The 25908-nt window shown below is 42.4% G+C and overlaps 1 protein-coding gene across 1 annotated transcript; it reads left to right on the top strand.

Annotated features, from left to right (window-relative positions):
* On the top strand, positions 1 to 25908 carry PIWIL3 (piwi like RNA-mediated gene silencing 3). The gene is made up of 19 exons (XM_046025551.1): positions 1 to 8; positions 2376 to 2473; positions 7343 to 7471; positions 8074 to 8288; positions 9108 to 9226; positions 9869 to 9949; positions 10285 to 10485; positions 12350 to 12461; positions 14159 to 14285; positions 14497 to 14614; positions 14994 to 15108; positions 18984 to 19184; positions 19333 to 19436; positions 21246 to 21316; positions 21700 to 21856; positions 22543 to 22668; positions 23580 to 23727; positions 23878 to 24036; positions 24830 to 25908. Exons 1-18 carry the CDS (start codon positions 1 to 3, stop codon positions 23992 to 23994), a joined length of 2247 nt encoding a protein of 748 aa, XP_045881507.1. The 3' UTR covers positions 23995 to 24036; positions 24830 to 25908.

Below are 25908 nucleotides of genomic sequence, written 5' to 3'. Positions count from 1 at the left end.
ATGAAGAGGTAGGTACTTCCTGAAAGATGCATCTCAGGTGTGCTTAATATAGGACCAGGAAGTATTTACTAAGGGTCTCTTATGCCCCAAGGACTGGGCTGGACTCAGGGCAGGGCACACACCCAGTCCACATGTGATGTCTGGGAGGGTCTCATCTGAGTCAATATTCCAGAGTTTTCTCCTCTGATTCTCTTGTTTTCTCCTTATACCCTCTCACCTGGGTTGCCCTCCACCAGACAACCCAGACTCTTCAACCAACCGGAACACGCACTAGGTATGACCACTATCCAGAAAGCACCTGGGCTGGTTTCTGTGGCGCTATCTTCACAGCAACCTGGACATCTACACACGTCTTCCTTGGAATCATTTATGAGCACAAGAGTTTTCTAGGAAAATCTTAGTGAGGGCTCTGCTACTCAGAAGAAGTAAATCAATGTCTAAATTCAATCCAATCTCAAAGTAATAGGACAATAGAATCTATTATATTCTGGAACTTAAGGCAATGACTATGATTCATTTGAAAAAACAGCTGGGGATTTTCACATGTTTAGCCAATTTAGGCTTTTCTAGTCTTTAGAATGTTTTCAAGATATAGCAAACAAAACATTTTATTACTGGCACACCAGACAAGGCAGAATTGAGTATGGAATTAGAACTAAGGGAGCACGCAGGTTTCTACAGAATTATGGTGGGACTTCAAAGCAGTGGGTAAGGTTAGGATTATTCAAGAAAAAAATGTCAAGAAAAAGTCTTTTAATTAAAATTGCTTGTCTAGTGGAAACTAATATAAAGTTGTATACTAACTGGAATTAAAATTTAGAAAATTTAAAAATAAAATGGGTATATAGTGTGGTATACAGGATTTAAAGGCAAAACAATGCAATTGTAGAAATTGAAGAACTGGTGATTAAAAATATTTTTTAAAGATTTTATTTATTTATTTGACAGAGAGAGAGGGAGCACAAGCAGGCGGTCCTCACAGGGAGAGGGAGAAGGAGAGGGAAAAGCTGTCTGTCCACTGAGCAGGAAGTCTGATGAGGGGCTCAGTTCCAGGACCCCAAGATTAAGACCTGAGCTGAAGACAGTCCCTCAACCAATGGAACAAACCAGGCCCCCCTAAAAATGATTTTAGTAGCAAAATCAAAGAATGACAGAAGCTTGGAAACAACAAAAAAAGACAGACATAACAAATACCATTTTTTAAAAAATGACTCCCCATACTTACAAACTTACACTTTACCGCAAATCCACTTGTAGGGATCTAGACCAAGAAGACCATGATGGAGGAGCCTAGGTTTGGACAGTGATTACTGTACGGGCCTACTTAGCCAGAGCGACTCCATCTCGGTTAAACAGCCATTTTGTTGTTTGTGCAGTAAAACTTAAATTGACCCTGCCTCCCCCCCAGAGGAACGTACTTAAAAGCAAGTCTGGGAAACCAGTAAAATGTGGTCGACCAATCCCTGATAAGAAAGCCCAGAATACAAGGACGAGTCAGGCCAGGTGGAGACATCCAATTAGTAAAGTGCACATACCATCTCCCTGACTACTAAAGAATGTGGACCCCGCCTTTTGGGTGCCAAACTTGGGGGCCAATTCTGACCAAGATGATAGGCTAGTTCAAACAGCTACTATAGGGTGAATTGTAATTCAGTTAGCCACCCGTGTGTGACCTAGCATGACTATGCAACTTTCTCTGTGTGTTACAATCTCATTGGCCACCTGTGTGTGCCCAGGCTCAACCACATGGCCTTTGCTCTATAAAAGTTAGTCTGTGAGGCTGGGAGGGGTCGCTCTCCATAAGAGATGGTCCCGACCGGTCAGTTTGATTCTCAATACTGGCACGAAATAAAGCTTTGCTTGACTTTTGCTTTATATCAGTCTCGCTCCTTTGATCACGGACCCCATCAATTACAATTCAGTTGTACTGGCAACAGCAGGGAATTGGTTAAAATATTAGGTGGTAAGGACCTAAGTTTCTGGAGCCCCAAGTGCACATCATTCCCTAATGTCACCTGGCAGGTTAATGGTGGGGGGGATGGTTGATGGGTGAGTTAATAGGGCAAGAGAGCAGGCAGAACCACTCACGTCCATCCCACTGAAACTCAGAACACCTATAAAGCTACCAGGTGAACATCAAGGTTGGCTTCATTTGGAGCAGGATGGAGGCGGTGCCGGAAGGGGCTGGGCCAGCAGGGTTGAAATTGAAGTGAGGGTGGGTCCCAGGAGGGCAGCCGTCTTCCTGATTGCGGAAGCATAGGGCAAGGCAGCTAGGCTAGTCCTACATCCATTTGCTGACTGGGGCAGGGTACAGGGCCAGTCCTGGAAAAGGCTAACCCTTTTGGAGAGAAGCTTTAGCCCTTCTGACCCCGCAGTTATCAGTACTCAGACGCTGTGGGGCTGGAGGAGTGGAGCCCCAGGCCACAGGGCTGGGTACATCACCCTCAGAGGAGCCTAATTCTTGAGGAGGAGGGTGAGTGGTGTCAGAGGAGCTGGGAGGACCCGTTTGTGTTAGCTCCAGGGTGTGTGTGCCTGTGGTGGAGGGAGGTGAGTGTCCAGGGGACACCTGGGCTCCTCCCTGTGCCGTGGAGGATATGTCGTAGGCGAGAACCCTGTGCACACCTGACTCCTATAAGCAAGCACTGTAACCCATAGTGTCCTGTCACTTTGTGGTGGGGAAAGAATCCTAACCAACGGTTTCTCTTAAATTTTCAAGAATATTTTACCAGGTTCCTGTCTTTTACTATAGAACACTTGACAACTTTGGAGTTATCAGGCTTGTTGGTGTGATCGGAAAACCTGCGTGGTTAGTACCTGCTCTTTTCTTTTAAGTACTGGTTTGTAGAAAGTAACCAGGCAACTTACACAGAGATGTCTAATAGAACCGTGCTGTTCCAGGGCTCGTCCCCTTCAGGGTCCACACCTTCAGGACAGCAATGTCAGGCCGAGCCAGGACCCGAGCCCGAGGCAGAACCCGTGGGCAGACGCCCTCCCAACCCGTGCCACCTGAAGCCACCGTGCCACCTGGAGCCACAGCGCCGCTAGTGAGCTCAGCCCTGTTCAGTCTCCTTTATGCAAAAGATGCTTTAATTCCTTTACTGCTTCCCTTTCACGTGTTTTCACATATGCACGTGGACTTCCATCCGACCTGAGTGGATGGGAAGATTTCTGAATAGCTTGGCCTCAGCCAATGACTCCTCATGGGGAGTGACTTCAAAACAAGCAGCCCATGCCCTACAGATCTTCCCACACTCCTGCTGTGCTCTCCCAGAAAGGTCCCACTCCTTTTGTTTGAAGAAGCCCCATTCTTCCAGTTGCTGGGGCCAAAGTCTTTGGATCCATTGTGGACTCCTCTCAAACCCTTCACATAAATAACCAGGAAATACGGTTGTCTCCCAATTTAAAAAAAAAACAACAACTACTGGTATCTGACAATGTCTCATCACCTCTGCTACCACCTTCTGGTCCAAACCACCAGCATCCCTAGGTTTGGGCGGTGGCTTCCTAACTGGTCGTCTTGCTTTCACCCTGGTCTTTCCCTCCATGTTTCCCAGCACAGAACCAGATAAACTGGTCCATGCAGCAACTCTTCCCAGCGCCCTCCCCTTTACGCATTCCTGTTTCGTTAGTCAGAGGCACATGGTTCAAAATGGCTTCCACCCCACCACCTCTCTGACTTCTGCTTCTCTCCCCCTTGCTCCCCTCGCTCCAGCCGCAGTGGCCATTTTGTCCTTCCTTGGACATTTCTGCCTTAGAATTTTTGCTCTTTTTCCTCTACCTGTGGCTTGTGTGACCTTGTAACTCTCCTCCTTCAACTCGTTGATTCTGTCTCAGCTTTGTGCTGAGGCTCGTTTCATCCCGCATTAACTTAACCAGTCCCCTTCACATTCCACCTTCCCAACAACACCTGCTTTTCCTACTTGCTTTGTTCTCTTTTTCTTCATTTCCCAGGCACTTAACATGCGAATGCTATGCAAATCATTATTTTATTTTCCATCACTGGCATGCGAGCCTTTACGAGGGAACTTGCTTCATGCCTGGACAGTGCCTGGCATGGGGCAGGCAAATAAATTTTGGGATGATGAGCCAATACCGTTAACAGCATCCTTTAGGACTCTTCCCCCAAAACCTGCAGGCTCAGCAAGCCGGCCAAATTCCGCCTAGCCCCCAGCCACTGCAAGTGAGGAGCCAAGTGGTTCAGCCTGCGCAACGAAGAAGACCGAGAAGAGCATCTCAGGCTCCAGGTGAAAAAGAGGGATATGGTGGGGGACAGAGGATGTCTAATCTGTGAGGGCACACCGCAGTGACAACATTCCAGGTAGAGAACTGCAGGATCCCCACAGGGTTTGGCAGGATGGAACTGGTATACAGCCCACAAGTATTTTTCCTTTCTGCAATGAATTAATCGGTCAGCATTTTAGCGCCCCTGTATTTTAAGGTTTTTGGAAAAGAAATGGAGATTGATGACCATCAGTCTAGCCAATGGTTTGATATAATTGCTTTTCAGATTTAGACTGTGCATTTGTATATAATGACTCCAGGTTAACTAGGAATTCTGGGAACATGATCGTGTTTGTAAATCACTGCTCTAGGAGCTTGAGTCGCTCCTTGAGCACCTCAGCATTCCCCCTGCCTTGTATTACCCTCCTAGGATAGGATGGAAGGCTATCATGATACAGGTGAGCACAAAGGCTCCTGTATTAGTCAAGGATTTGGCTAATACAATAAGACCTCAGATCTGATGCTCTGATTTGCTCTTGTGTGTGTGTGTGTGTGTGTGTGTGTGTGGTTTTTTAAGAGCATAAATGTGAGTTGTGAGTGGAAGGGGAAAAGGAGAGAGCATCTTAAGCAGGCTCAATCTCACAACCAGGACATCCTGACCTGAGCCAAATCAAGAGTTGAACACTCAACGGACTGAGCCATCCAGGCACCCCATTAAGTTTGAAATTATTATTAATTACAGTGAGAATAGATAACATGAATCTATCCTTTCATGCAGTTCTAAGTGTACGATAGATACAGTACCGTTAACTGTAGGCACAATGTTGAATAAGCAGATCTCTAGAACGTATCTGGCATAAGGGAGACTTTACATTTGTTGACTAACAACTCCCCATCCCTCCTCCACTCCCACCCCTGAACACCAACCACCATCCTACTCTCTGCTTCTAGGAGTTTGACTATTTTAGATGTCTCCTATCAGTGGAATTTTGCAGTTAGGCAGTATTTGTCCTTCTAGGACTGGCTTAGTTCACTTAGCATGATGTCCTCAAGGTCGTGGTTCTTGCACATTGTAGGATTTTCCTCTTTTTTTATTTTTAAGGCTGAATAATATTCTACTGTATGGATATACCACATTAGCTTTACCCATTCATTCCTTGGTGGGCTTTTAGGTTGTTTACAGGGCTTGGCTATTTTTAATACTGCTGCAGTGAACACAGGAGTGCTAACATCTCTTTGAGATTATGATTTCAGTACTTCTGTAAGAATCCCCCAGAAGTGGGATTGCTGGATTATACGGTGGTTCTACTTGTAAGTGTTTTGAGGAACTCTATACTGTTTCCCATAGCAGCTGTACCATTTTTGCTTTCTCAAAGTGTTTAAATTTCTCCACATCTTCATCGACACTTGCTGTTTTTTTGCTTTGTTTTTGGATTTTTTCATATATATTTTCCACACACGCGCGTTTCCACACACGCGTATTTTCATATATATAAGTATATATGTGTGTGTACATATATATACATATATATAAAATAACCATACTTACAGATGGGAAGTGATAGTTCATTGTGCTTTTGATTTGCAATTTCCTGATGACTTCCTGATGACTTTGAACATCTTCTTATATACCTGTTGTCTATTTATGCTTTCTTTAGAGAAATGTCCACTCAGGTCCTTTCTCAATTTAAAATAATTGGGTTATTACGTTTTTTTCACTCTTGAGTTTCAGGAGTTCCTTATAACCCCTTGTCAGGTACATGGCTTGCAAATATCTTTTCCCATTCCTTAAGTGCCTTTCATTCTGTTGACTGATTCATTTGTCGTATAGAAACTTTTTCTGTTTGAATTCCCACTTGTCCATTTTTGCTTCTGCTGTCTCTGCTTTTGGTGTCTTATGTTGTAGATATTTTTATAATAACTGATACAAACTTCAGATTCCGTGAAATGAAGTGGTAAATGTGAGTGCAAAATAGTAAAATACCTATTTTTATCATCTATATCCTGTCTGAAGAGTTATGATTACTGCTTCACGTAAAGTACATTATATGTAGCAAGTACTAATGAATGATGCCAAATGTTTTCCTTCACTGAAATTTGAACGTGGTAAGTTTGATTGCTGGAGGTGTCTGGAATTAGCTGAGTTTGATCAAAAGCATTTAAAAAATTTATATGTAAAATGAAATTTAATAGCTTTTCTATTATAGAAATTCAGACTCTGGTATAAGATCTTCATAAACAAGGAGTAATAGCTTCCAGAAGGAACATTCTGAAAAGAACCGGTTTTTGTAGTCCAGAGTGGGGACTATATTAGCCATTCAGGGGTATACGGATAATATAGGTTTCTCTCACAATATTTCAAAGACTGCTTTGCCCTGTCCTCCAAATATTAACCTTGTAAAATATTTAAACCTGTATGCATATTACTCTGGGATAAAAAAAATACAGCTTTTCCCAGTTGCTGTTAATAAAAGAATAGATCAGTTGTTCTGTAGGAAAGCATTTCATATATATATTTTTTAAGATTTTATTTATTTGACAGAGAGAGAAGGAGACACAGTGAGAGAGGGAACACAAGCAGGGGGAGTGAGAGAGGGAGAAGCGGGCTTCCTGCTGAGCAGGGCACCCTGTGCGGGGCTTGATCCCAGGACCCTGGGATCATGACCTGAGCTGAAGACAGACGATTAATGACTGAGACACCAAGGCGCCTCAGATTTTTTTCTTTTTTAAGAGCCTATTCGGTCAGCATTTTCTGATGTCTATGAGAGGGCCCTGTGGTGACAGGTGATTGGCATATAAAGTCAATAGAGAAGGGACAAAGTTTCTGGACAAGTGCCGGATGAAGGCGAAAGGCATAGATAGCACTGACGTATGTGAGAGGCTGGGCCAGCCACTGATGTGGAGTGGGGTCTTGCTGGGAAAGGCTTCTGGGTCACAGTCCCCCTTTCTGGTGACCCATGACTGAAATTCATGCTTGAATCCTTTGACAATCCTCTTTCCTACCTCCAGTGACCTTGACTTAGTTTGATTTCACAGTTGGGGTTTAACAATGTCCTGTTTGACTTTCCCCCCCTTTTTTAATCATGTAAAATTCGTGGCTTTCACATTTGTTTCCATGTAGAGGAAACTCAGCTGGTGGCTGCAGTCCAGGCAGCGTCGTTGAAGGAGAGAAACCGTTTTGGGGGCATCTTTCGAGACCATGTGGTGGATACCCGACAGTACTTGGACCACGTGAGAGAGTCCACGGCAGGTAGGCAGCTATTAACAGCCCAGCATTAGGGAACTGTTCCAGTTAGATGTGTGCTGGGGTGCTTGTGTGTGTCTCAGGGTGCGTATAAAGCTTCAGCCCATCACTGTGAGGGCAGGTACCCTCCTCTCTGTTCTCGTTGTCATCATAGCACCCATTTCTGTAGAAACAAAGACCTGTTTTGGCGTCCCAGATAGACTCTTCGTTTCTCTCTTTTCCTTTTAGAGCCACTAAGTTAGAATGACCCAGTTCTTTGGATCCACTGAGATTTTTTATGTTAATTAAACATTATTATGATGTTTACATTATTACACTAGGACTCCCTACTCACCCTCCCCACCCCTTTTGGGAAGCCTTGTGTTAGAGATCTTTTTATCGTTCTTGTTAAATATTTTAATCTTCTATGGTAACTCTCAATATACGCTTATGTAGGACACATCTGCATGGATGGTACACGTTCTGGAACAGCACGTGTATATAGTGTTTGTGTGGTGGTTGTCGTCCTTGTTTGGCCTAATTTTGGCTCGTGGTATCAGGGTGTCCACATTATTTTGGGTGCAGTTGGTCAGCTTGTTTCCTGGTTAACACATGGCACCATTTTGCAGGCACACAGGGTAGACCCGTGAAACTATTTGCAAACCATTTCCGAGTGACATCTCGCCCCCAACAGATCACCTATAAGTACAACATTGACTACATGCCAGACATCGAGGACGGAAATGTCCGTTCAGAACTGCTTCTGCAGCATAAAGCGATAATCGGAAAGTGTTATATATTTGATGGAACTTCTTTGTTATTACCTCACAAACTACGATCACCGGTTAAGTACTGTTATTGGACATTTTCACTTTTTTTAAAGATTTTATTTGGTGGGGTGGGGAGAGAGAGAGTGAGTGAACAGAGAGGCAGAGGGAGAAAGAGAGGGAGAAGTAGACTCCCCACTGAGCAGGGAGTCCAATGTGGGGCTCAATCCCAGCCCCCTGAGATCATGACCCGAACCAAAGGTGGACACTTAACCAACTGAGCCACCCAGGCACCCTGGATAATTTCTGGAGGTTTGTTCTTTCTCCCACATTTTTACTGTATTAGAGCAAATATACCATTGCTATACAATGGTTTGAGGAGACCTCCTGAAGATCTCTTGCCCATAGGGCTTGTAAGAAAACCCACATGCCCTGTGTGTTTATCACGATGTTCCTTCATGCCTCATTTCAGCACTTAAAATGAATTTGAGAGCAATATATACATATAATTTTTTAACATTTTCAGTGGCAAATATGGCTCAAATGCTGATGAATTATTGAACAATTTAGTCTTTATCTCTTGCTCTCTCTAAAACTTCAGCAAAAAAGTTTTAGAACTTAATATTTTCTTCAATAAATTTCCATATTTACCAAGTGACTAATACACAGGAACTTGTTTTTTTTTTTTTTTTCTTAAGGAGCTATAAATGTTTAATTCTGACTCCTCACTTTGGTCTCATAGATCCTATCTTCTCCCTGCACGTGTCTCTGGGGGCAAGATGGCTCCTGCCATGTTCATGTGTTGGATACCCAAGTGACACATTGATTTGTGGTCCTGTAATGAGCTTGCTATCCTTGGGAAGACTGCTGGACCTTTTTGTTTTTCTTTCTCTCAGAAAATGGAATTGGTCAGCCTGCTGAAAAAACAGGTTGTGAAGGTGACCATTGAATTTACCAGCGAACTCATGCCCACCTCACCAGACTGTTTACGTTATTACAACATTCTCTTTAGAAGGTTTGTTCATAGGATTTGGTTTCCTTGAGATCTGGTTGTGTGTTAGTGTGTCAGTGGCATGGAACATAGATGTTTGCTCCTAGAGTTTTGTGTTCTTGACACCTCCTTGTTCTGGGAAAGCAAAGGATCTTGGAGATGAAATGGCATTTGAACCTCACCTAGACTTGTTCAAGTTCTGTGGCTTATCCTCCATATTGTTCTCCCTGCCTACTGCCACATCCCATGGCTGGTGCCTGTCTAGAAGGAGGAATGGACATCAATTAGGCACATCTACGTGTGTTTCTCCCTGGAGCAAATGCACTTGTTTTCTACCTTCATAGTGATGGACAAAAATTCAAAATTAAAACCGGAGGCCCTTAGTCTGCAAAAGCTGTTTTGGCTCATTTCTAGGAATGGAGGACATTCTAATGGCCTTTCCATGACAGTCTGTTGCATATTATGGAAAGCAGGGAAAAAAGGAGGTTAAATGAGCCTGAATATCTACCTCACCATGTAATTTACTTGTACCAGGCACTTCCGTTAATCATTGGTAGACCAAGTCACTAGCAGATTTTTTTCCCCCTACGATATCCTCATGTGTGTTACTAAATGCTTAATAATATTTGTGGCACTTTCAACAAAATCTGTTCTTCCAATTTCTAGAATTTTGAAGATGATGGAGTTGGAGCAAGTTGGTCGCAACTATTACAACAAGCGTGAGGCCACAGAGTTCCGCGATCACAAGTTGGTATCAAGTAGAAATTTTCACATAATGTTTATAATTTATACAAACCTATATTCTATAGATTCTCAAATGTGTGTGTGTGTGTGTGTACGTAAGTGAGAGAGAGGGAGGGAGGGAAGGAGGGAGAGATAGCGCCTGTGGGTGGTGATAAAAATGATTTAACAAAGATAATATAACCGGCTCATCAGGTAAGTATCTATTGGAAAGATCCTTTGAAAGACCATTTCTTACTTGACTCCTAAGCACCAATTTTAGACCCTGACTGCCAGCCTGTGACACTTCTATGTTTGGAGCTTGGAGTTTGATATTCACATCTAATGTGTTCCATTTGCAGGCTGGTCATCTGGCCTGGATATGTTACTTCTATTCTTGAGTATGAAACCAGCATTACCCTCTGTGCTGACGTGAGCCATAAACTGTTCCGAATGCAAACGGCCTATGATTTAATATCGGATATTCGTGATGGCTTCCCCACAAAGCAAGAGCTTCAGGACCAAGTTTCTAAACAACTAGTCGGATCAGTTGTTTCTACAATGTAAGTCTGCATCCCATCACTTTCATAACTTCTCTTTGCCCCATAAGAGGTGTTCCTATAGATTTCAGATCAATCAGGGTTACATTTCGGAAGCAGACCTGGCACGGCAATGGCCAGAACCACTCCAGGCTTTTTCTCATCTGGCTCTATAGCACGAGAGAGGAATATGTGTTGGGTGTAGACTTTGCTGTTCTTGAATTCCTAATGCCGATCCAGTCCTCTGCTCTGAACCCTCTTTTATGATAACAGAATATGTTCCTTCTTCTTTTCTTTTCTTTTGCTTTGTGTTTATTAAAAATCAAGGCTTAATTAAAATCCATGAGCAAATTTCCCCTTGGAGGAAGTTTAAAAAAAAATGTTTATTCTCCCTTTAGACCAGATACTTTAAATTGAGAAAAGTGTGGATTTAACATTGCTTAGGCCATATTTTAAGAGTAAAGTCAAGGACTCCTGCTTCCCAATTTCAAAACTTACTATAAAGCTCTAGTAATCAAAAAAGGGGCATGAGGACAGATGTAAAAATTGATGGAATAGAATTGAGAGTCCCAGGGTTAACCCTCACGTTGATAGTTCATTTTCAACAAGAGTGTCAAGACTGTTTAATTACGGAAGGAATACTTTTTAGCAAATATTGCTGGGACCACTGGATATCCACCTGGCCTTTCCTGACACAATATACAAAATTAACTCCAATTTAACTCCAAAATTAACTCAAAATCGACTTAAATGTAGGAGTTAAAAGTATGAAATTCTTATAAAAAACTATAGTAGGAGTAAATCTTCTTGACTTTGGGTGGGGCAAAATCTTCTAGGATGCCAAGAGAGAAGGGATGATAGAAGAAAACTACAAATTGGACTTCATTAAATTAAAAATGTCCATTCTTTGAAGTCAGAAGTGAAAAACAATGGACAGAATGAGCAAAAACATTTGCAAATCACCTATCTCATAAATAACTTGCATCTATATATGTAGAGAACACGTACAAGTCCATTTAAAAGACAACCCAACTTTAAAAAAAAATGGGCAAATGATCTGAATAGACATTTCTCTGAAGTCAATATGCAATGACCAATAATCACAGGAAACGATACTAACATTATAATTATCAGGGAAGTGCAAAGTCAAACCACACTGAAATGCAACTTCATACCCACTAGGATGGCTAAATGTGAAATCGTATGGCCTCTTTGGAAAACAGTATGGCACTTTCTCAACAAGCTAAATATATTGTTACCATATAGCAATTCTATTCCTGGTTGTATACCCAAGAAAAAGGAAAGCCTACGTCTACCAAAATTGGCCAGAGCATCCTCATTCATAATAGCTCAAAAGTGTAAACAACTTGAATGTTCATTAAGTGATAAATGGATACATAAGTGCAGTATATTTATGAAATATTATTTGGCAATAAAAGTGAACTGCCAGAACACACTATCCTATCAAGGATAGACCTTGAAAGATTATGCTAAGTGGAGGAAGGCAGGCAGGAAGGGTCACATGTTGTGTGATACAATTCATGTGAAATTGAATGGGTAGGTAAATGTATAGGGACAGACACTAAACTAGTAGTTGCCTAAGGACTAGGGGAGTTTAGTGGAAATGAAGAGTGACTGTCGTGGTTGTGGTAGTTCTTTGGGTTGTGTTCAAAGGTGTACAACTTGGTGAATAAACTAAGAATAACAAATTATATGTGTGTATATATATATATATATATATATATATATATATATATATATATACATATATATAATAAAGGGGATAGATCTTGTAATTACCTGTAGGATTTAAAGCCTCTTATTTCTTGCATGATCCCATGCAATGAATACGTTAGGAATAAAACCATATGTTGTGACTATTCCACAGGTATAACAACAAAACCTATAGGGTGGACGCTATTAATTGGGAGGAAACTCCCAGAACTACATTTAAAACCTCAGATGGTGCTGAAATCACCTTTGTAGAATACTACAAAACGGTAGGAAGTCTTTCTTTCAGTGTATCTAAATCTTTTTTTCTTATTCAAATGTCTCCTAATAATACATGTAAACTTAGTCATGTGTTACATCATAATAGGTCATAATCTTATGTATAATAAATACATATTATAGAATTTCTCCTTGGGGTTATTACAATTTGACTTGTACCTATTTTCCATGTATATAGGGTAATGTCATATAACTAAAATGGCTCCAATACAGTACGTTTTAGAAGTGGCTATGGTGGTTCACACATACTGGCATCACAGAGCAGTAGGTTTGGGAATATTTTGAAAGAGCATTTCTGTGAAAGCAAACTACCTTCTTGGCATGTGTTGATAGGAGGAGTCTTGGATGTAAAAGAAATGTAAGACCATGGTTTCAGCAGGTTTGCTTGAGCAAAACAGATAGGCTGAAATAACTGAAATGTTGGGTAGCCTTGGGGTGCCCGGTGAGAACTCAGTCTGCTAACAGATGGCAGTGTAGTTGTCATGAGATCTAGAAAAATCCCAGAACCCATAGTGGACCCCTTAGAAGGAAAGTACATTCCTGGCTTTCAAAAAAGTTTTCATAATAACGCAAAGTGGGACAGCAGTATTCCTTTGAAGATGCAGAAGTTAATGTTGCAGGAGATCCTTCTAGAATGTCACAGGACAGCTATGAGAAATAAGTAGTGTGTTTCCTGAAGTTCTCAACAGGAAGAATAGCTCGTACAAAGACTTGGCTAGACTGGGTGGTAAGAGTGGTGGCTGAGGCCCTAACATGACCCTATGATTCTGCATACATGCACATAAAACTCACGTAAAAGCTCCTGCCTTAAGACTCTAGAACCAGGAGAAACGGGGTGAATCTCAGCTGCTATTCAAATAACTACTTTAAGGAAAAAAATATACATGGTCTGCAACAAGATCATAAGAATTAAAAGTAGTATTTCAGCTCAAGAGGAAAAGAGCCATGAACACTGGATTTGGAGTCTTGTCTCAGTAGGAACTCCTTTTATGTTCTCAAGATGCTTAATAGACAGATCATACCAGAATTCATGTGGCTCACTGATTACAGAGGAGGACCTCACTGATCAGCATGAACGGATCTATGACAAATCATCACTTTGTGTTGGAAAGGAAGGGCACTTTGTTGTACAGGAATTGGAGCCTAGGAATAGGACCTTCTGGATAGGATGTCTTGGCGATTGCCTTTTCCTGCTGGAAGAGTTTAGGGGAAATGACGTTGGAGGCATATTTGGCATAGCTGTAATAGTGCAACTCCAAAAAGTGACCAGGTTTGTTGTCCCCCATCTGTTTGGCAATCCTCTTGAAATTTCTCAATTATGTGTTAAGAATTTTTAAGACAGTCGTGTAGTGAGAGATATATATTCCAAGAGTTGGTCCCACATCTACCTATATGAAGTCAAAGAAGGCTGGTACAATGACCCCAATATAATATTGGTGGGTCCCACTTCTCCTCAGCTATGTCTGCTTATTGGGGGGGGGGGATAAAAAAGAGGCCATCCTTGGGACATCTCAAGGGAACATGAAGAGTATCTTTGATGTGTCCTTAAACCTGGGGAAACTGGGTCCCCAGGACACACCTGGGCCTCTGTTGGTGATCCAAAAATGAGCTGTTGTACCTATTTATGTGACTTACTGGGGCTTGGCTGGTAGTCATGCCAGTGTTCTTTCTTACCCCTTCCCAACAGCGGTATAATCAAGTGGTCACGGAACTGAATCAGCCGCTCTTGATCAGCAAAGGCAAATGGAAGAAGGGCAAACAGGACATGCCCCGTGAGCCTATACTGCTGGTCCCCCAGCTATGCAACCTGACAGGTACTGCGCGTTTACCCGGTCTTCCTGGAAGACCACCCCTTTCAAGCCCCAGATGCTATGATCTGGAGGTACACGTTTTCCACAGTCCTCCAGGTGACCCAGAGCTGCATTCTCTCCATTGGCTCTTCCTCCTCCAGATAAAGCCACTGAGGCTTCTCCCATATAAATCTATTCTTACTTGTTGAGCAATATTTTTTACTCTTTTTTAAAGGTCTAACAGATGCGCTGCGCAAAAATTACAGAGTGATGAGAGACTTGGCTCTCCATATGAGGTTGGATCCAGAAAAACGGCAGCACGAGTTACGAAAATTGATGAATACTATACAGACGTAAGTGCTGATTTTCTGTGTGTGTTTGTGTGTGTGTGTCCTGAAGTCGGGACGTGTGCAGAACTCTTGGCATCTCAGATTCTCCAACTAAAAAAACAGGTCAAAAGAAAGTGAGCTCTTGGGGGAACAACTCTATTTGTTCCGTTAGTGCAAAGTTAGGGGAGGTCTGGAGGGGGAGAATGAACTAGAAAGATCCTAAGCGCAAATGTGAGAGCAAAGACGTGATTTCAGAGTACTAGGGACCTTCTCTACAACATGTCAGCACAGAGGTCAAACAACAGGGCATCTTTAGGTTAGAGGAGAATTTTGCAAATGGATCATTGCTTTTGCTAATTTCCTTGAAGGAGGTTTGATCCTGTGGAAACATTTTAACTTCCAGAAATAAGGAGATACAACGGGAACTTCAACTCTGGGATTTGAAATTTGATGCCAGCTTCTTGTCCTTCTCAGGAAGAATCTTGAAAGAAGTAAGAATTTTTCAAGGAAGACGAGCGGTAAGACCATTTCAAGATGGTTGTGTTTTAGTTATTCATTCCGTCATTTGGGGTCAAATGAACAATAATGCAGAGGAGCCAGCTCAGGTCACTAACTCTCTGCTCGCTCTTCTCGGGCTACCTGTCCTTTGTCTAGGAGACAGCAAGCAGATGTTCAGTTAAGATGCATAGAGCATCCTTGGCATAGAGTAAACTCTGTATTTCATCTCTGTTAGTATCGTGGTCCTCTCTCATGGCAAAACTATCTTCCAAAAGTTTCCTTAGGAGTTCGTTACCTAGAATCAAGACAATCCAGAATAACCTATGATAGAATTCCAGCATCACTTACTTCTACCTTAAGGCAAAAACAGGTAATTGAGTCATGACTAAAGTTTAAACTAATAACCTTGCAATGGGAAGTAGCACAGATTTGCAATGGAAAAGTTCTTCAATATCAGCAAAGGCATTACCTATCTATCTATGTATTATATACATTATATATATTATATATGTGTAATATATATATTCTTATAAATTAAATCTTTTACATACATAAATAATTTTTTTTATTTTCAGCGTAACAGTATTCATTGTTTTTTGCACCACACCCAGTGCTCCATGCAGTACCTGCCCTCCCTATCACCCACCACCTTGTTCCCCAACCTCCCACCCCCAGCCCCTTCAAGACCCTCAGGTTGTTTTTCAGAGTCCATAGTCTCTTATGGTTCAATAAATAAAAATTTTTAAATGAAGTCTTATCCTATCTCTTGCAGTTTGACTCCCACCCACAATTTGCAGATTGGACAAAAGAGACAAGAAGTGGACCCTTACTCGATGTCAGATCACTAGATCATTGGCTAATACTCTATCCTACAGGATACTACAGAGCAGCCTCATCCTTTCTACAGAGTCTACGGAGAGTCACACCCACCATGGGCATAGCTATGAAAGAGGCAAAAATGTAAGCCGATTACCTCCGATTTAAAAACTCGTCATTAGCTACTGAAAGTGGAATCAGAAGATATTAAATTCTAGGGTTGCCTTGGTGGCTCAGTGGGTTAAAGCCTCTGCCTTCGGCTCAGGTCATGATCCCAGGGTCCTGGGATCGAGTCCCGCATCAGGCTCTCTGCTCAGCAGGGAGCCTGCTTCCTCCTCCTCTCTTTCTGCCTGCCTCTCTGCCTACTTGTGATCTCTGTCTGTCAAATAAATAAAATCTTTTAAAAAAAGAAGATACTAAATTCTAGGAGTCAGTCACTTTAATCGAAACACTGAGAGGTTATAAGCAAAAAAGCCTAGCCTATTCCAGTAACAGATAGTAAAAATAGGCTTTTGTGATGTACGGTTTGTAGCTATCAGGATACATACTAAGGAAGCCAAAAATTGAACTTATTTTTGTCTAAAGAACAAACTTTTGGGGTGCCTGTGTGGCTCAGTGAATTAAGCGTCCAATTCTTGGTTTCTGCTCAGCTCGGACTCTGTGCCCAGTGGGGAGTTTGCTTAAGATTCTCTCTCTCTCTGCCCCTCCCCCCATATGTACATGGGCTGGCTCTCTCCCTCTCTCTCTCTAATGAATAAGTGAATCTTTACAAAAGCCTTTCAACTGAAGTAACTGTCTTAACATGGTATTTTGTTTTGTTGTGCTTCATTGGCGGCATAAAATGCTTGTTACATGTTTACTGTTCATTGCCTTTTGAGTATAGAGGTCCTATACTTATTTTCTTTTTTTTTCTTCTTTTTTCTAGGCTTGAAGTAAGTCATACAGTCCAATCCTATACAACCACCTTAGAAAACCATGTGTCCTCCAAAACACAGATGGTAAGTGTCTACGTGACAGTGGCTTCCCGTCTTGATATGTAATGTTACAAATCACATCTGTTCAGTTTCGAGTGGTAGACACTCAAAATCTGTCTCAAGAACCCTGTCCTTGGCAGGGTCTTGTCTCCAATTCCTGTCCTGTTCTCTCTCAGAGGCTGTCAGTCTGTTCATGATCTCCAACCTTTCAGACATCCCCCTCTGGGGGTTAAGCAGGTGCTCTGGGTCCCTACTTCTCTCCTGTCTTAACCCTGTAACTCTTCATGACCTTGTTAGACTGGCTGAGCCCAGAGAGGCACAGTCCTATATTTTCATCACCTTGAACAGCTCTTCTTAGGAGGAGACCAGCCCGTGCTATTCTAGAAGCTGAATCTGTAGGGGACAACATTAGCTGACTGCTCGCAAACTCAGACATCCTCATGTAAAAATTGGAATCTAGGAGATGTTGCATCTGTCTCTGAAAGTTTGACTTACTGACCTACTAAAATACACATAAATATATAAAGGAGGGAGGGGTGTGTGTGTGTGTGTGTGTGTGTGTGTGTGTGTGTGTGATCTGTACCCAAAAGGTGAGGTGCTTTAAAAAAAAAAAAAAAAAAGCGTATCTCTAAGTTAGTTTAGCCTTCATCTTTAAAGGATCTCAACGGGCATGGAGAAATCCTAAACCAATAATGAAGGACTGATACTTACTTATCAAACATGCACACATTGGCCACAGTCCATTACAACTAGAAATCATTAAACCACACACGTTCAGAAACCAAAGAATTACTTGTCAGTAGCAACTGTATTGGAACCATATCAATAGAAAATTTATTTTTGAAAAAGATTTCATTTGACAGAGATCAATAGAAAATTTAGAAACTAATTTAGACCTTATAAGTAGTATGCATTGAAATCTGTTTAAAAGAGCAAGCTAAAAAAATAATGACAGGGGCCCTCCGGCCCTTGATCAGTGCATTAGGAAGGAAGTCTGAATGTCAATGCACTAAGTGCAGAGTGAGACAATAGTGAGATAAAGTAGAATAAAAGAACAAAAAACAAACTAAACAGAACAACACATGTAAAGCAAAAAATATTAAAAAACTTGATGTTGTTAAGAGTGAAGAAGAGTCCAACAGAGGCTTGACAGCATTAAGGACAAGGAGAATTCATGATTAACAGACACAGTGGAGGTTAAAGAAAAGTTAGGACACCAGGGGTGCCAGTAAATCTGAAAACTGGCAATCTAGGCTTTAGAAAAAGAAGAAATGAGCTGGTTAGTGTGATGAATTTTAGGAAACATAATTGCAGATAAAATGTAAGCAAAATGTGTATAATGCATTTGATAGAATTCCACATTTCTTGGGAAAAGACAGTCACTTCATCTAGAATGAGAAAATGTCCCTAATCTGATTGGGGATATCTGCCCCCAGAAAGTCTTCCTAGAAACATCATTGTTAAAAATAATATTTATAACATGATACATTATATATACATGTTATACATATAATAATGCATACATGTTAAAAATGCTACACGGAGCATTTTCCCATCATAGTATGAACCCAGCCAGGTGGTAACTGCTCTTCCTCATGGCTCTGTGTCCTGCTAGAAGTCCCAGTGAGTGTTGGAAACTTTGCTGCCCGTACAGCAGCCAGTTCCCCTTACTCCTGGGCTTGTTTCGTTAGGGGTAAAAAGGGGATAGTATTGATCTCAGTAGGTTATTGAAGAATGAACAAATGCCCCTCACTTAGTGTCCATCCTGAACACTAGGACGGTCCTGACATGGTAGATGCCAGTTTGTGCTTTTTAACCGTCCCATGTTAAGTTCATGATAAACTCCCAGAAACAGAATAACCAGGACATAAGGACTTTGCAAGTTCAAGTGAGGATACTGTCTGTGCCTGGCTCCCAGACTTTCTTCTTCCCCATGGTCACCTTCACAACTGTTTCATAGACTGGGATTCCAGGCCTCTTACCCTCATGGACCAGCTATTGATTGAATGGATAGATTCTACTTACTCAGTGCGCCACCTACACACGTGTCCTGTTCTATCACTGTGGTTGCATCCTGGACGGTCTCATTTTTGCTTTCTTCCAAGGTCGTTTGCGTGCTGTCCAGTGAAAAGAAAGAGCTGTATGATGGCATAAAACAATACCTGTGTGTCAGTTGCCCAATCCCAAGCCAGTGTGTCATCGCACGGACCTTAGACAAACCCCAGACGCTGCTGACCATTGCGACAAAGATTGCCCAGCAGATGAACTGTAAGATGGGAGGAGCCCTCTGGAAGGTGGAGACAGGAGTATGTTGGATTTTGTTGCCTTCTCTTTATTTCAGATGTGTTCACTGGAACTGGTTAAGACTCTATTTACCTAGCTTGCAAATGTAATTGCTTAATTTTGTTCCTATTGTGTTCTAACTCCATGTACTACCTATTTAAAAAATTTCAGTTGCAGAATGCGATGTTCATTGGTATTGACTGTTTCCACGATACTGTAAATCGGCAGAAGTCGATTGCCGGCTTTGTGTCCAGCATCAATCAGGAATTGACGCAGTGAGTGGACTTCAGCAGACATTATGTATATGGCAGCTAGCTGTAGACCAAGGGGGAGAGGTGGACCCAACTCATGTTTTTTGACAAGGTCCATGGACGAGGTGTTCTCCTCCTCTTCTGACAAAGTTATGCTCCCAAAACATTTGATGTGGAAGGCTTTATTTCATTTTTCCATTGCTGCTTACCAAATGATGACAAAAGTGGAGGCTTAAGAGGCCATTCGTGTGTCCCTACACAGGTCTATCAGGCAGAAATCTGGCACCATGTGGCTCTTGGGTGGGCCACAGGTTGGGCAAGCCACATTCTCTTCTGGAGGTTTGGGGTCCTCTTCCAAGTGTACATACATGTGGCAGAATCCACTTTCTTTGGGGGCAGGTAGATGGAGGACAGAGGTCCCCAATTCCCAGACCCATTTCAGCAACTTGAGTTTCATCCACATTCCTTCTCAAAAGCTCTGTTCCCCCCAAGGGCACACTGAGTCCTTATTCTTCAAATCTCTTCCTCTTCTGCCATCAGAGAAAACTCTCTGCTTTTCAAGGGACCCATGAGATTAGCTAAGGTCCATCTGGAAAATCTCCTTATAAAGCCAACCATGCCATAAGACATAATCACAGGGAAATGGGATAATCACAGGTTCTGAGCATTAGGAGAGGTAGAATTCTGCCCACCAGAGGCTCTAATGATCACTGAGTCCCTGCATGGGGACTGGGAACACAGAGAGAATAACTCAGGCCCCCCAAGGGGAAGACAGGTGTAGGAATATGACCAGAAGACTCTAGGTACAGGATCTGGTCTTCACACATCTATGTGACCTGCCAGAGAAGACATACTTCCATATCCCATGTTTCTCCTTTGCTCCAGGGACACTTCTGTTGTCTGTGCTTAGAGGAGAACCTGCCTTCAAATGAGTTTGCCCACTCTTCAGTTTATAGTTTCTTGAGCATTAGGACCGGTATAACCATCACACATGCTATGCTTACTGATGAGTGTAGCCCACTAGGTATAATTCCAGAATATTCTTTAAGGAGGATCCATCTTTACTTTCACAAATGGCATCATTTTTTCCCCCAGTCCTGTTCTATTTCGATATAATAACATTGGTTTGCTTTTTGTTTGGGGGGGGGTGGGTAGAAAAGAACATTGCAACAATGGGAAGGAAATTAAGCTTTCATTCAGTTCCTAGATATTTTGGAGCCCTTGCTCTATGCAAATGCTGAGAACAGCAGTGAAAATGTTTCAGCCAAAAGCATGATCTCTCATGGAGTGTGCATTCTGGAAAAGAAGCAGGCAAACACCTTATGTCAGGTCATCATGATACCTGAAGTAACGAAAATAGAGAAGATAGAGACTTGAGAGAAACATTGCTCAATCTGTGGGGAAGTGGTCAAGTAGCTATTACTGTTCCCAAGCGGATGGCTCCCTCAAAGCAGATTATGGGCGAGCCATTGTTTAAGACAGGAAGGCTGGCTGTTAATTTTGTGGTGTCCCCAGTGGGTGAGACAGCAGTGGGTGAGACAGCAGTAGTCCTGCACAGTGAAAGTGTGCATAATTCGGAGAAATGTTGATGAATGCTTCCATTCCGAATTCCTCTTTGTGTGCATTCCCAATTTTAATAGGCGCCTTGGGGCATAGGAAGGGATTAGTGCTTCAGTCTCTGCAGGGGAATCAGAGAATCGATCCTTAATGGGATCCTCAGCTACCTATAAGGATTTTTTTTTTTCCTGGAGGTCCCAGATGAACTCAGAATCAAAATGATGACATTTTCAGAGTCTTGTTTCCCAAACCGATGGCTGATTTTTCTCCAAACAGGTGGTTCTCTCAGTGCGTCTTCCAGGAATCGGGGCAGGAGCTTGTGAATGGGCTGAAAGCCTGCTTGGAAGGTCAGTGTCTTCATCAAGGTTGGAGTCTCTGACTTGATACCTGTCGTTGTCCCCCAAGAGACCTTTGGCAATGACTAAAGACACTCTTGGCTGTCACGGTTGGGATAGTAGAGGTATTACGGGCATCCGGTTGACGGCTAGAGCCCAGCATGCTACAGAAGACAGCAACACCCTTACCACCACCACCACAGACAATTATCTGGCTCAAAATTTCAGTAGTGGGGCTGGTGAGAAACACTGGGCTAGCCTGAAGACTTAAAAAGTGTGACAGTGTCCTGGAGGCTACAGGGTTAGAAAAATGACCCTAGAAGTTGTTACAAATAGCAGCGGTCAGTTGGTTCTGAGTTATCGCTTATTTACCCAAGTTTCTGGTTTCCTTTCAGCCGCCCTGAAGCTCTGGTGTAAACATAACCTGTTTCTGCCACAAGCTATCATTGTGTACCGGGATGGAGTGGGGGATGGTCAGCTTCAAGCATTGCTGGACCATGAAGTACCACAGATTGAGTCTTCCTTAAGATCCGTGTATCCTAAAAACTCTGGGTATATAAATTGTAAAGTGAAGATTTTGTAAACTCTACATTTCAGTCTTTGAAACGAATCTGTAGCAATTATGATATGTGAATTAAGAGAGAAAGAGCATGACAGAGAGGGCGTCAGTCGTTAGGTGGGGAGAAGATGGGCGACCCTTCATTCTCAGACTTTCTGCTCTACATCCAAGTCAGAGGACAGAGCAGAACTGGAACATTCCAGATTGCATTCTCCCCATGGAATCCCTAAGAACCTGTCCTTTTGCCCTAATCTCCCTGCAAGCCTTGATGTAAGGGGTGGTTAACGTCCAATATTCATTAAAATCCATGAACACAGCCTGGCGATGGTTTGTGTTTGTGTAACTCCTTTATTCTGGAGTTTTGTAGGTCCTAGGCCTGGGGATCTCTCTCAGCTCTCGCCTCTGGCCTCCTCTGTTTGTTGGTGGAGCCTGGTACCACCATGGATAAGAATGATTATGACCTTGTAAGGAAGTTCCTCCCCCTACATTGTGGGTGGCTGTGAAGAGAAACCTCTTTCACTGCTTAAGCCTGGGCACAGGGGGCTGGGACAGTAAAGTTGGGGTGTGGGGAGAACCGCCTCTTCTGTGGATTCTTAATGGATCCTGTGTTGTGGTTTCAGTACTCTGAATGCCTCTGTACAAGAGAGTATGGCTAGTGACACCAGTCATTCTTTTCAAGGGTCAAACTTACTTTCATCGTGGTGAAGAAAAGAATAAACACCAGATTTTTTGTGGAGTCCGAAGGAAGACTTCGAAACCCACTTCCAGGAACAGTGATTGATGTGGAGGTGACCAAGAGGCAATGGTAAGACCCCCCCTTTTATTTGTTTAAATAAACATTCTCTTTTACTCAAACAGAAATAGAGGAGGCGTGTGTGTGTGTGCGTGTGTGTTCAAGATTTGCCTGGAGGAGGCATGTGCATGTGTGTTCAAGATTTGCCTGGTTTGGAGGAGAACAGATTGACTTAAAGATGGTTGAAAATTACACGAACGGATACACATGGGATTCTAGAAGTTTCTGTCTTTTTCTTCTCCTAGAATTTACAGCATAAACCATAAACATACTGATATTCCTGGGTTGTTGGAAAGAATGGTTGAACTTCTGATTAGGCGGAGATTTGTCGATTGTGCAAATGAGAGAAATTATGTACAACACAGGATGGGAAATGAAACAGGACCGTCCTACCAGCCGACAGGGAGAAATGAAAGAAAATGAAGGAAAGACAAACATTGATCAATCTAGTAGGAGGCAGGAAAGGGTTAAAGAAAAAAGCAAGTGGGAAAGTGTGATCCGTACAAAGCATAACAATGCACATGAGAAGTCCCGTATCTACAAGAAGCTGATGGACCTTGTCATTTCTATCATTAGGGGGTTTGAATAGATTCCAGTGATTCTCGGGGAGACGTCTGTAGGGTCCATCCCTGGAACTCTGAATTGAGGTTCCCTGTAACCTTATCCAATGTGCCAATATCAGGTTTCTGCATGGAGGCGTCAGCTCGGATGCTTCTGCAGAAATCCCATGAGCGTTGCCCTGACCGTTACGGACTTGCTTTCCCAAATCCTTGCCCCACAGTTTGGTGGGCTTCTACATGTAAACAGAACCATCTGTACAATGGGTTTCTGTCTACTCATGGCCCGTCAGATGCTAGGTTTGCTATGTTCTTTTTCTTCTGAAATTAAGCTGTCATCTAGACTCGTGTGTTCTGCGATTCCAGGTACGATTTCTTTATCGTGAGTCAGTCTGTGAAAGATGGAACTGTCACTCCCACTCATTATAATGTCATCCACGACACGGTTCGCTTCACCCCAGACAGGATCCAGCATCTCACGTACAGACTATGCCACATGTACTACAATTTGGCAGTGAGTATTTTTTATACGCATTTTCCTTTAAATCTCTAAGATTGCGCCACGTTGAATCCACACTTTGTGAACCTTTTGAATTGATACCTGTGAAAGGTTAAATTCAGACAAAGTTCAGAAAAAAAAATTCTGTTGTTCTTTCTGCTAAAGGGTGTCATTCGAGTTCCTGCTCCTTGTCACTATGCCCACAAACTGGCTTACCTCGTGGGTCAGAGTATCCACCAAGAACCACACCATTCCCTGGCCAGCCGTCTCTTCTACCTGTGACTTTCAGAAGAAAGCCTGACGACGTGTTGAAAACCAGCATTTGTTAGTTTGTGGTTTTTTTTTTTCTTTTGAACCTGTACTTCTGAAATACTCTCCTGGATGCATAGTTTTAATACAAACATATATTGGGGGGGGGGAGTGAGCAGGGAGGGGCAGATAGAGTGAGAGGAGAGAGAGAATCCCAAGCAGGCTCCGTTCTCCTCAGAGTCCAATATGGGGCTTGATCTCATGACCCCATGATTACAACCCCAAGCCTAAATTAAATGTTGGACGCTCACCTGGCTGAGCCACCCAGGTACCCCAGGATGCATAGTTTTTTCAAAAAATATTTTATTTATTGGGGCACCTGGGTAGCTCAGTGGGTTAAAGCCTCTGCCTTCAGCTTAGGTCATGATCCCAGCGTCCTGGAATCAAGCCTTGCATCGGGCTCTCTGCTTAGCAGGGAGCCTGCTTCCTCCTCTCTCTCTCTCTCTCTCTCTCTCTCTCTGCCTGCCGCTCTGCCTACTTGTGATCTCTGTCTGTCAAATAAATAAATAAATCTTTAAATATTTTATTTATTTGAGAGACAGAGATCACAAGTAGGCAGAGCGGCAGGCAGAGAGAGAGGAAGGGAAGCAGGCTCCCCGATGAGCAGAGAGCCCAATGCGGGGCTCGATCCCAGGACCCCGAGATCATGACCTGAGCCAAAGGCAGAGGCTTAACCCACTGAGCCACCCAGGCACCCCCAGATGCATAGTTTTAAATTCTAATCATTTGGATAGGACATGGCGATTCAGAGTGGTGTGCCCTTTTGGTGGGACAACCACTGACTTAACCTGGTCCTTCTATTTTCCAGACAGGGAAACAGACCACGAGGTTTGTGTCTTACAACTTACCTTTGAATCAGTGACTTTATGATGGACCATGCCTGAACACTTGGCACTTCTGAGCAAGTGACGCCACTCGTCCTCGAGACTGGGCATTAGTCTCATGAAGTAGACTCTGCTTGGAAAAGGATATCTTTCTGAAACCTTTTATTTTTAAGGGACAGAAAAGCTCTAAAAATGTCAAAATTAAGTGGGGATTTAATTGTCTTATTTAAAGTTGTACAGGAAAGAACCCACATATGTAGTATTGATCACTCTTCCGGTGGATGGAAATTTGAACGTGACTTTGGTGGAGCTGTGAGAGTTGGAAGCTCTTGGAACACTGAAGTGTTTTTGTCACTTTTACCACAAAGAAGGCAAACCTAGATCTCGATTGGCACTTCCTTTTCATGCATTCTCTTGTGCATGTTCCAAGGGCGATGTTACTGTTAGCAGTACCATAATCAGAAGAGTCTTCAATAATTGGCTGAAATGAAGCCATTATGTTTTTCCTAAAAACATACTCCCCCCCCACCTTAAACTATCTTTAAATAGATTCAGGAAACAAGATGTAAAACTTTGTTTTCTTATACTCCTAAATAAAATAGAATTTTGATGAGTGGTAGGGAGTAGATTAGCTTCAGGCATACCAAAAAGGTGATGGTTAAAGAAAATATAATTGCTTTGGTTATAAGTTAATCAGTTTAGGTTTGCAATTTGAACCTGTCTTATAAGAAATAAGTCATTTAAAAATATCTTGTACTCCAGGTAACATCTTACCTAGCAGGACTGCCCCTAATGATGAGTAGAATAGAAAGGATGGGTCCATCATTAAAGATAAATTAAGGCAACATGTTCTTTTCTGCTGCTAGAATTTGACTTCCAATAATACATTTCTAGAGATCTATTAAAAAATGGGAAGGAACAAATCTGAGGTGGTTACTAAAACTTTAAAACTTTCTGAACATTTCTCACACATGTAATCAAAATCATCTATCATCCTACAGAAAATCTTCTAGATTTATGTGTTTAAAATGACGTGATTCAATAAAGAGTCATACTAAAATCA

The sequence above is a fragment of the Meles meles genome, chromosome 12 (assembly GCF_922984935.1).
Source record: "Meles meles chromosome 12, mMelMel3.1 paternal haplotype, whole genome shotgun sequence".
Lineage (NCBI taxonomy): Eukaryota > Metazoa > Chordata > Mammalia > Carnivora > Mustelidae > Meles > Meles meles.
This window is presented reverse-complemented; position numbering and strand designations above follow the sequence as displayed.

Excerpts from the sequence above, each read along its gene's own strand:
- PIWIL3 (XM_046025551.1), top strand. Across the intron at positions 10,486-12,349 it reads GGATCAGTTGTTTCTACAAT|GTATAACAACAAAACCTATA; the intron begins GTAAGTCTGCAT and ends ACTATTCCACAG. Across the intron at positions 14,286-14,496 it reads CCAGCTATGCAACCTGACAG|GTCTAACAGATGCGCTGCGC; the intron begins GTACTGCGCGTT and ends TCTTTTTTAAAG.